Source organism: Suricata suricatta, chromosome 2 (assembly GCF_006229205.1).
Source record: "Suricata suricatta isolate VVHF042 chromosome 2, meerkat_22Aug2017_6uvM2_HiC, whole genome shotgun sequence".
Lineage (NCBI taxonomy): Eukaryota > Metazoa > Chordata > Mammalia > Carnivora > Herpestidae > Suricata > Suricata suricatta.
The window spans coordinates 69444151-69456476 of NC_043701.1; the positions used below are offsets into that span (position 1 = coordinate 69444151).

The 12326-nt window shown below is 37.7% G+C and overlaps 1 protein-coding gene across 1 annotated transcript in view; it reads right to left on the reverse strand.

Moving 5' to 3' along the window:
* The window catches only part of CACNA2D1 (calcium voltage-gated channel auxiliary subunit alpha2delta 1), a 446724-nt gene that overhangs the window by 72376 nt on the left and 362022 nt on the right, over positions 1 to 12326 (reverse strand). Inside the window, exons 12-13 of the mRNA XM_029928178.1 lie at positions 8965 to 9123; positions 4019 to 4123 (exon numbers count right to left, since the gene is read on the reverse strand). Of these exons, the coding sequence (XP_029784038.1) occupies positions 4019 to 4123; positions 8965 to 9123 (264 nt within the window). The remainder of the gene's footprint in view (positions 1 to 4018; positions 4124 to 8964; positions 9124 to 12326) is intronic.

The window sequence follows — 12326 nt, forward strand, 5'->3', positions numbered from 1 at the left end:
TTTCCCCATCCCTTCTCAACCACCTGTTGGCTTTTATTTATACAACTTTATATAAGAAAGCTCATGCGAAAGTAGCACACATGGTCTCTTGTTACTGGAGATGCAATGGACTGAAGGGATGCCCATTTAAAATAGATAGAGGGGCACGGGGCATCTCAGTCAGCTAGGCATCTGGCTTCAGCTCAGGTTATTATCTCACGGTTTGTGAGTTCAAGCCCCATATCAGGCTCTGTATTGACAGTTTGGAGCCTGGAATCTGCTTCGGATTCTGTGTCTCCCTTTCTCTGCCCTTCCCCAGTTCATGCTCTTCTCCTTGTATCTCTCTCAAAAATAAATAAACATTACAAATTTTAAAAAATTAAAAAAGGTATAAATTTATATGTGTAGATATATCTGGGTATCTAGGTAAGCTTTTATATATATATATATAACATATATCAACAAAACATTGCTACCGCCACTGAAATTAGAATCACAGAAACAATAAAGTATGTAACTCCAAGACTATCCTAATTTTTATGTTTGGCACAATATTTAAATATTGCAGAAAATAAGCATTAATTAATTTTCAGCGTCACTATGGCATTAATAAGGTGTGTGCCCTTAAGAAAAGTGTGTGTCCGTAAAGCACAGAAGTCAATATGTGAGCAAATAGGATTGTTGCCTAAGCCCAGATTCATTAGTTTCACCAAAGTGAATGTCGTATGAATCATTTCTCATGTGGTTTAGTATGTCACAGAATGCTTTGTTTAAAAGTGAAGGTCCTGTGAAAGGTGAAGGGGATGAGAAGCAGTGTTTCAAAGTATTAATATTTAGATTGGACTTCTTCAGGATGTAGAGAAGGAAAAATGGCTTTAAACTAGTAAATTCTTCATTTATCCAACTCAACAATTTGTGATAGTAGAGGGTAACACCTGTTGCTTTCCTGATGATGTAAAACAAGGGGAAAAAAAAACACCTGATGATATGCCTCCAAGACATGTTATTATGTTATTCCTGGATGCAAATAGAGTTTGGAAAGAGAAAAAATAATTACAAGTTTAGATGAAATTACTTCTCTTTTCATACATTTTAAAATTAAGTTTGTTAAAATATATACTCCTTAAAATGAATATTCACCTGAAACACAAATTCTGACATGAAATGTAAAATTCACTGCCACATTAATTTAAGAAATTCTGCAATTTTAAAAGAAGAAAAATATCCAGAAGTCAGTCAGATTCCTAAGGGTAGGTATGGATGATACATTGGTGAAATAAAAGATGATTTATCTAAACTTGTATCCATTTAAAAGTAATATAATGGTGGGGCTGGTACTTACATAATTCTATCATAAAATCATATTCTTAAAATTGTGACTAAGTTTAAGATGCTAAAACGTTGCTTTCAAATGATGAGAGTAAGATTAACTAGTAGAATTCTGAGATACAGTTGAATTTTGAATTAAATTCATTTTATTTGAGTTCTTTAAAATATGGTAATGTTAGAATTATTTAGAACTTTTAAATAAAATGATATTCCTTGCCCCAAGTTATTTTCATAATTATGGATTTGTCCTATAATAGAATTCCTGCTTCCAACTTTTGTCATATAGTCTCAACTTATTTACTGTCATGTATGAAGAACTATCTCTGAATCTGAGCTTTCTGGTGCATACCTAGGGTTCAGACTTAAACAAAACTTTGGCCTAGTCTTGTGGGATTGATTAATCCAGAGGGGGGACCAAGGAGATCTCCCATGGGGGAGGTAGGGTGGAAAGGACATGTAGGACCCAAACAGTGTGCTTTGGGATCAGAGCACAAACAGCCAAATAAGCCTGAAGGGGAGGGGAGTCTCAGGGACAGCCCTGAATTTTGAAAAACGAGAAGTTACTATGTAAGGTAACTAACAGACATCATCCCTTAGATTAATGCACATGAATCTTCCCATTTCTTTTAATTCTGATATTTTCTTGGAAAGAACTATTTATAACACCAAGTTATCATCTGAAAGTATGCGGTCAAAGGTTCAATTTATTAACTTTTTTCAAAAAAATGGTTTCTATATACAATTAAAATGGATAAGTATTTAGGAAAAAAAGAATAAAAAACCATAATCTATGGATGAAACTTATGGCCTGACATAATTGTAGCATTGGTAGTATTCACAAGTTGAGTTCTATAAGGATTTGTGGTGAATTTGAAGTCCTCGTGTGTACATGTTTTCCATTCTTCAATAGTATTCCAATCACATATGGGCTAAAAAGTACCAAAGAGTATTTCAGTACTCCAAAAATTTTCATCAATACTATACCCAATCATTCACAATGTTGTGACTACAAAACGATCTAAATATATTAATTCATCCTTTTCCTCTCTCCTTTTAATTTCTGAAATACATATGAAATAATCCGCTACAGCTCATGAGGAGCCACATCTCTCCAGTGAAAACCCCAATTAAAAGCAAAGCGAATGGGCATTTTACCCAATAGAGCTCTTCTGGATAAATATGTAATATCTTGCAATTCTTGAAACACACAAAAAAAACCAGCTTATAATTTATCATTACTTTTTAAGTGGATCCTAGCATTTTAGAAAATGCATTCTCTTATCAAATGTGAAGAGTCAGTCAGACTTGAAATAAGCTGATGGTAGGATCCCTAGGAAGATAGTTACAGTTGATATCCTCCACAGTATCAGGTTTAGGTACACAGAAGAACATTCGAAATAAGTTAGGTCTCCTTACAATACTTTCTTCTGCAGTTACATAATCATTGGAACAAACATATTACAATCTCAAAATTCTTGTCCTCAAAATCTTTGTTGCATATGAAATTGCATACTTTTAAAGTATTATGCCTACTAAAGAATTTGTCTAAAATAGTCTATTGAGTGTGTAAAACTGAATAAAGGATACTTCCTCAAAAATGGTGTTGGGAAGCCAGAGAGGGAAGGGGGAAGGTCTCAGGCCCTACCACCTCTCATCAGTGGCGGACCCCAAGAAGAAGAGGTACTTTGCATTTGCACCAAAAGCAGGCTACCTTACTCCAGCAGGAGAAAGAATTTCTCTTTGCCCTGGAAGGAGCTCAGCCAGTAACAGAAGATCTCAACTCAGCCCAGGAGAAACCGTCACCACCCGGAATGCTGGATTTCCTCTAATGGACTTTGGCTCAAAGAAGCCCCTCCCAATTCCCTCTTTTTTTCTACAGAGTTCTTCTTCTTTTTTTATTTTTTAAAATTTTTTAAAAATATTTTTATTTATTTTTGAGAGACAGAGAGAGACAGTGAGAGCAGGGGAGAGGCAGAGAGAGAGGGAGACACAGAATCGGAAGCAGGCTCCAGGCTCTGAGCTGTCAGCACAGAGCCCGACGCGGGGCTCGAACACCCAAACAGTGAGATCATGACCTGAGTAGAAGCCAGACGCGTAACTGACTGAGCCACCCAGGCGTCCCAGAGTTCCTCTTCTACAAGTCCTGAGCTGGAATTCTTTTGCTATTCCTGAATAAACCCATTTTGCTAATAAAATAACTGGCTGTTTTACTATTAAAATTGACAAAATAAAAATGATTTTCAAATGAGTACAGTTTTTGCTGTTATAAATTGCTTCATTTGGAAATCTACAGAACAGTGTCTAGGAAGATAATTTTTAGGCATATTTACGAAGTCTGAGTATTACTATAATCTTGAATAATTAAATGATCACAAATTTTTCCTAGAAAAGCTTAATCTGTTCCTATTTTTCCATTCTCTTCTGGTTACTCTCTCTTCCTATAACATTTTCTCATATGGAATTTATGCATAAGAATCAAATAGGATGCTATAGGTCCAAATTATTTTATTAATAAATTAGATATAAGGTAGTTATTGCTCACACAAAAGTATTCTGCAGAATGATTCTGTAATTCAGCCAACGGTTTATGATCCACATGAACTTATAATCAGCATGCTAATTTCCCCTCTCACTGACCCTCCCTCAGTCTCTTGAAAAACCTTCTACATCGATATTAAAATGAGAGAAAGTACTATAAAGCCGCACTCACTTTTTTGTCTTTGTTGTATTTGGCAAATATCTCCTGGGCTCTCTCTTCGCCTCCATCCGTGAACAGCATGATAATCTTATTGCAGTTGGCTCTAGAAACATTATACTGTAAATAAAATAATAAAAAAAGGAGGTATCATTCACACACACACACGAAAGGTAAGGACTATAAAGCAGTATGGAAGGAGCACGAACTCACTGCGTCTGTTCCGGCCTCTAAGGAACCAGCTCCTGGGTCAGGCCAGGCCCGTCTCTCCAGGGCTTCTCCTCACCCCCCAGACATCCACGGGTCTCACTTCCTCTGGGCCTTTGATTAAGCGTCCCCTCTCGGTGAAGACTTTACTGAAAACTATGTTTTAAATGGTGCTCTCTCTCCCGGGTTGTAGTTTTCTCCACAGTATTTTACATTGTTTTATGTATATAGTATTTTATTTGTTTGCATTCGGTTGGCTTCCCCTGACTGAATACAAGTGCCCTGAGGTCATGAAGTTTTGTCTTTTTTGATCGTGAAGAGCTGAGCATATAATAACCTCTCAGTGGTTGATTAATACATGGATTTTAAATTAATGGTTATGTCAATTTTATGCCCCTATAATTTGTACCAGAAATAAATAGTATTAATGAGCAATGTGCATACCTTTCCACATATATTTTCAATCCACTGACAAACATTTTTGCTCCCTGTCCCCCTCCTGCACGGCACTTTATTCACTCACCTCTCCCAAACTACAAACTCCTGGTTGATCCCTGACACCCAGCACTCTTTTATATCTTTGCGAATGCCAATACCCAATCCCAGAATATCCTGCTATCCATCCTCTCTCAACCTGCCACACGTATTCGAATCCTGAAAGACTCAGGTCCAATGAGAAACCGTCCCATAAACCTTAAGGTCTCCAAAGAGCCAGACTGAGGAAAACACTGACTAGCACCAAAGAGCCACTAAGATGAACAACTAATTTAGAAAGCTGGAGTTCTCTGAGGTCTGAAATTATCATCTCAAGCTTCTACTGTTGTAAGATGTGTTTGCAAAAGGGTTGAGAATAAAAGATTTCACTACTTTATGAATGCCCAGCTCCTTTGGAAATGTCAAGCCTCCAGCTCAGGACCAGTGAACAGAGATAGATTGCAAGCCCAATTGTCCTTTTAATATTTTAATAGCCACACTAAAAATCTGAAATTAATTCTATTAATTTATTTTATTCAACCCAGTCACCCAAAAAGTATTATCAACTGAACATGGACTCCATATGGAAATTATTGAGATAATATGCATTTTTTCTCTCACATTCTCCTCAAGTTCTAGTGTGTATTTTATGTTTATAACACATCTCAACTCAAACCAGGTGCATTTCAAAACTCAACAGCCACAGGTGAGTGTGAGTAACATAAAGGCCTGGCTTTTAAATGATTACTATTTTTGAAAGAAATCATTAATTCTTTTGTAGTCTTTAGGCTTGTTAAAAAACTATATCTTACTTTTCAAAGAAGATACATCTCATATCCTATCATAAAAGTTAATCAAGATGATATTATTTTCTATTGATGAAAAGATCCTGTTTCATATAATATCATCCCATTAGCTAGGCCATTAGAACACCATCAGTTAAAGCTTTAAACCAAGTATTGTAAAAACTCAAGTACTAACTAATAGAATTCATCACATTCAAGCATAGTTCTTATCATTAAAGAAAGCCATCTGAAAATTGGACTATACAGAAAGCTTCATATTTTATCATCAACATGCCTTTGTGAAAGGTGTTGAGATCTCTAACTAAAATTAATTTCTTTGATGATTTTGTTTTATCTAAATATATGACATGGGCAAAAGTGACACGTAGCTAAGAGACTGTTTCATAAAAGTGACTAAAGATTCTTCATTAGGATTTGGTTTCATTTTGCGAAGCAATGTTGGTATTATTGTTACTGAACACAAATACCAGGGTAGGTAAGGACACTGGGTCTTGCTGGTCATTTGTGTAATTAAAATAATAATGTTTCCCAAGAGAGACAGATATTAGGACATGCACAAAAGGCAGAGTGAAGAAATGTTTTGTTTTCAACATGATTTTTCCCCAGGAGGAGCCTCTTTATTAGTCACGTGGTCCAGCAAAGTCAGCAGCTCGTAGAGGATGTGTAATTATCTAAAGAATCTCGTGATCATAACAATTATATGCTACTGGTTTGTAACAAATTAAGTAAAGGACAGAACTTGACTCTTTCAATAAAATGGCAGTTGGTAATTTATTTTGCTATTTCATCACAAATTATTTTGTGTGTCTCCTTGTGTCCCTGTGTGGCTGGTATCCAGCATAGCTTCTGTCATACACATACTTAATAACTATTTTTTTTGAAAAATGCATCTCTGTGTATTTGTATTATTTTATGAAATGCACCTGAGAACTAAATCTTAATTTAAGGTATACTGTGAGATAAATGATACATTTAATTCTATTTGATACTTGCTTCAGGGATCTTAATAATAGACCATACAATGACAAAAAACAGAGAATGACGTTGTGCGATAAGAAGACTAGAAGTATTTGAAAGAGGTAACAAAATATGCTTCAACTCTGAATAAGGCAAGGCATGACATCTGGGGAAATTACTTTAAAATGAAGAACTGCAATAGGTAAGGGACACGTGGAGAGCAGACCATGAAACTGGCTTCAAGAATAAGTGAAAACATATTAAAAATAATTTACAATTGTAGAGGCAGTACGGGAGGCCGATGGAGTTAAATCATATTTTATCAGCAACTAGCAATGAATCTGGGAGTTAATGTGGCCTCTCTAATGAGCCTGCCTCTGAAATAGCACATTAGGCTTGAGACCCCTTATCATTTCACAACTGAAACCTAATAGGAGGGACCAAAGTGAGGCAAATTAACAATACCAAAAAAGAGCAATTAAAATGCCACAAACTTGGCTCCCTCAAAAGAAAAAGAACTTCTAACTTGTATTTCTTTACTACAGAAAGAATACATTTTAATCTGTTGGTCAATTATATTTGAATTTCAAAGTTCTGAGTTTTCATCCTTCTAGGAGCCAACATACCTCAGTTCATAAGCAGATGCATTTTACCAAGGGCAATTCCCTGGAAACTGCAACACAGAACTACTTTGCTTTTCTGTCTCCTTACTTGCATATCTAATGCTATCTAATAAATATTACCACCTCAAACTCAACATATATGAAAGGGAGCGATTTCTGCCCTGACATACCTCTACCTAGATTTTTTGGGTTACCAGCCACCTAGCATGCTAGTCCAGAGAACTATCTGATTAGTTACCACATCACTCTCCTTAACACTTCTTTGCCTTTACTCCAACACCAGGATTTCTACAACAGTTTGACTTAGAACACTCGTCAGACCATGTCATTCTCATATTATAAACTTTTCATTTGCTACTAAACACCTCATTAACGGATACCTCATGGCCTTTCCATTTCCCTTGCAGCTCCCACGGTGCTGTGTCCGGCCATGCCAAAGCACCCGCCAGGTTTGCAATGTGCCATGCTGTCTTATATGCCTGTGGCTCTGTCCATGTTGTTCTTTTTATCTGAAATGATTTTCCCTCTCTCATCTGCCTACTAATTCTACTCATTCTTCAAAGTCCTGTTTTCAAGGAAATGCCCCACTTACCTGACCTCCTTTGGGTAAGCTGAACCCTGCTTCAGTAATGTTCAAGTAAACATACTGTCAATGCCCTGTAACAGCACTAACGCGCTGTACCAGGAATGATGGTTTACCATCTCATGTTGGACCTTCCTGAGATCAGACAGCCTTGTTTACTTTTACTATTCTAGCACTAGCAATGTGACAGGAAATTGTGAGGCACGCAATAAATAATGGCTGAAAGAACAAATGCATGAGGCAGCCAATCAGACATCTTGAAAACCGTTTCAGAAGCCTCACTTAGAGAACAACAAAGTCCGACTTGCAGACAAGACTGCATTTAAGGGCCTATTCAGTGACTCAGCAAACATGGTATGAATTATGAGCTGACTCTGTACCAGACATGTGCTAGTCATTAACTGTAGTAATAATGACCATGACTCCAGTACCAAGACAACCGTCCACACTCACATGAGGTTTGCTGTGAGTCGGGTTCTGTGGACACTCCTGTCTATAGCCCTCTCTGCTGTACACACCCTGGTGTAAGTGAGGAAAACAAGGTACAGAAAGGTTTGGTCCACACTCTCAACCAGTGTGGTAATAGTGCTTCATGGGAGACAAAACACTGACTGACGACTCCTGCCCTCAAAGAGTTCAAAACGAAACAGACAACATGGCCACCGAAAAGCGCTGGTCCACAGCGTGAGGTGTGTGCTATGACACGGGGCAGGCAGTACGCGTGCTGGAGTCTGCGAGTCTCAGTGGAGACATGGGTGCACCCATCTGGTCAGGGAGGGCCCTTCACACAGGAAGGATTCCTGCTCTGAGACTTACATTCTGTTCACCTCAATGTCTGCCATTTGGACTTTTTGATACGTTAGGAAACAATTTTAAGAACCAAAGAGATGTTTAAAGCTAAAACATTTCTACCAACCAGGAGATGACTAAAAAAACACATGATTCCACATAAATATAGTAGCAATTGAGATAAGAAGAAAGAATGATATTCTAAATATGCCAACTAAGTTTGAAGTGCTTGGGCAAAATTAAATAATTATCATATGAATTTTTTTTTTTGAAACAGAGTTCAAAACGATGATGGAAGAAAAGATCTAAAAGGAAAAGAATGTCTACACTTTGCATGCCTTTGGGTTCTGGATTTAAAAATAAAAGTAGTTCAAAGATTTCTACTGCCTGGACACATCAGCTTTTTAAATTAAAAAAAAAAAACAACCAGCAGTTATGTAACTGATAGTTACTGGTTGTAACTGAAATTCATAGGCTACGACTCAGTAATAAAAGAGAAAAGGGGGCGGTATGGATACTTACATTAAGCAGCTGTTCAAACGCAAAACTAAAGCCTTTCTTATAGTCTGTGATTCCTTTTGCTGTGATGTTATTCACTGCATCTTTCAGCACTTTCTTATTTCTTACATTGGCTTGGACAAGGTGCTGAAAACAGCTCACATCCTGGGCATTGCTGTTAAACTGTGAAAGACACAAAAGTAAACATGCAAATGAACATGAAAATCAGTCACCTAATTTTAGGTGCATTTGTGACTTCTATGTCCCAATCCAGTTGCACTGCTTTCTCTTTCATGAAGAAAAATGAGTAAATTGGTAATCAAAGTGTGCTAAGGATCAAATGGCGATTTTCATCTAAGCCACGCCCCCCCCGCCACTGTCACCCTGAGCCTGTCACTCACCTTCATGAAGCTTAGTTTCTCTGATTATAAACTTGCAACTTAAATTATGTAAGGTCCCTTTCAGCTCTCAAATAGCCCAGCATTGAGAGGGGAGGAAAAAAAAACAACAAACAATGAAATGTATTTGGAATCTGGAAATGATATGGATCAGGTTCAAGGAGAAATGCCATTTGCTTGCCCCTCATAAGGAAAAGCTAGCTGGGAAAATATTACATTCAATGACACGAACAGAGGTTTAGTAATTTTGAAATGTGATGGTAGAATCTTTCTACCGGGGCGAAGGCAGGAAAGTTAATTTGAAAGAATCAGGAACAATGGGTGGCCTTTTAGAATGATCCCTCCACAGCTTACATACAGCATGTGGTGGAATCATGGAGTCAAGGCTAAGGGCCAGCAGGCCCTTGAAGACAGGTCGTGCTCTAAGTGGTGAGTCCCTGAACAACAAGGATGCTACAGGAGGAGAAAACGTAAACTTCGATACCTCCAAAAGCGAAAATCTAAGAATCATCACCAAAGTAGCATCACTACCCCCATAAACAGCATTCACATAGCTCACTAGGCATTTCCAAAGAACGCAAGAGCAGTAGGAGCACTGCAGTGAGATCCAGCGCCCCGAGGTAAGTGGGGTCATCCTACTATTTATGAACATTGCTATTTGCATGAGCCACTTTGGGCCACGAGTCACATCTGCAAAATGAGCACAATAATAAAACCATACTTGCTAGAAGGGAGGGGGTTGAGCAGATGAAATGCGGGAGATGTTATTTAAAACATACAATTAAATAATATTAACAGGTGGGTCACAAACCAAAATATCAATTTTGTAACTGATCACATATTCCTATAAGTGTAACATTCCTTCTCCCCCCCGGAAATCAGTGAAGTGTAATTATAAGGTGCACTGTACATTTCATTAATTCAATAAGCTCATATTCACTATCAGCCTGTTATAAGTCAAGAATTATGGCAGGTGATGGTTTTGTGCCTTCAGGCATTTAGTAAATTATGCACAAACATATACATACATGTAAGTACATATATGATGTCTGTCTTGTGCTGCATTTACTCTACAAATATTAATCATTTCCCCTTTGCAAATGCCCTACGAGATATGTAGTATTTCTAAGCATGAGGAAACTTAGGCACTGGGAGGTTAAATAACTTGCCCAGTGTTGCAGAGCAAATAAGAGACAGGATCAGATGAGCGCTGTGACACAGAGTCTGGGATTTTAACTATTCTTGTCGAGCCTCTTAATATACTGCAGTACCTTAGGATTCATTCTGTAAGGCAATATTATTCCCTAGGAGACAATATCATGAGCGGGTTTTAGTGTAGACTGCGAGCAGTCAGGGGAAAACTCCCTTGAGAAATGACATTTCCTGTGATTCCGGAGAAACATTTCATTTAAGACTGGAGGAAGGCACAATGAACACCAGTGTGAAGGGGCTATGACGTGGGGGGCAGGAAGAAGACTTATAGGAAGGAGGAGGAGTTTAGCTCAGTCATATATGAATGAGGAAATGACATAAAAGGAGTTCAGGGAGGAAAACAGGGCTAGGTCATTTAGGGACTAATAGAAATGCTGAAGAATTGTGATCTGCTTTTCTGTCACATGGAAAGTCACAAGAGTTTAAGCCACAAAGAAAATAATTTAATGTAAAATTTTAAGAGATCATCTGAGCTGCTGTTTGGGAAATAGATTTAACATGAGCAAAATTTAAAAGAGGGAAAATTAATAGAAAACTATCATAGTAACCGGCAGAACATAATAAGGAGCTCTTTTTTTGCGGAGATAGTCAGAAAAGGAGAGGTTGCAGATCTATTTTGGAGAAGAATCCACAGCATTTGGTGGTGGACTGAGTATGTCGCTGAGGAAGAAAATAGTGCCACAAATGCCACAGAAGTGTCCGAAATGGACATCAGGATGGTGAAGGGCTGCAGGAGTGATAGGTCCCAGGGGACTTGGGGAAGAGACCAAGGAGGTGCATAGCTCAAGGGAGGACACGTTCTCACAACGTTCAAAGTGTGACGTAAAATCAATGCACAGAAATCAGGTGCATTTCTACACACCAATATTGCAGCAACAGAAAGAGAAATCAAGGAATTGGTCCCATTTACAATTGCACCAAAACCCATAAAATACCTGGGAATAAACCTAACGAAAGAGGTGAAAAATTTATACACTGTAAACTATAGAAAGCTTATAAAAGACATTGAAGACAACACACACACACACAAAATGGAATCGCATTCCATGTTCACAGATTAGAAGAACAAATACTGTTAAAATGCCAATACTACCCAAAGCAATCTATGTATTCAATGTAATCCCTATCAAAATAACACCAACATTCTTCACAGAGCTAGAATAAATAATTCTAAAATTTATATGGAACCAGAAAAGACCCTGAATAGTCAAAGTGATCCTGAAACAGAAAACCAAAGCTGAAGACATCACAATTCAGGACTTCAAGGTATATTACAAAGCTGTAATCATCAAGACAGTATGGTACTGGCACAAAAACAGAGATATAGCTCAGTGGAACAGAATAGAGAACCTAGAAATGGACACATAAATGTATGGCCACCTAACCCTCAACAAAGCAGGAAAGAATATCCAGTGGAAAAAGACAATCTCTTCAGCAAATAGTGTTAGGAAAACTGGACAGTGAAATGGAGAAGAATGAACCACTTTCATGTACCATATACAAAAATAAACTAAAAATGGATGAAAGACCTAATATAAGACAGGAAGCCATCAATCCTACAAGAGAAATCCTACAAGAGAAAGCAAGCAAAAACCTCTTTGACCTTGGCTGCACCATCTTCTTACTCAATACATCTCCAGAGGCAAGGGAAACAAAAGCAAAAATGAATTTCTAGGACCTCATCAAGATAAAAAGCTTTTGCACAGTGAAGGAAACAGTAGCAAAACTAAAAAGGCAACCAATGGAGTGGGAGATTATTTGCAAATGGCATATCAG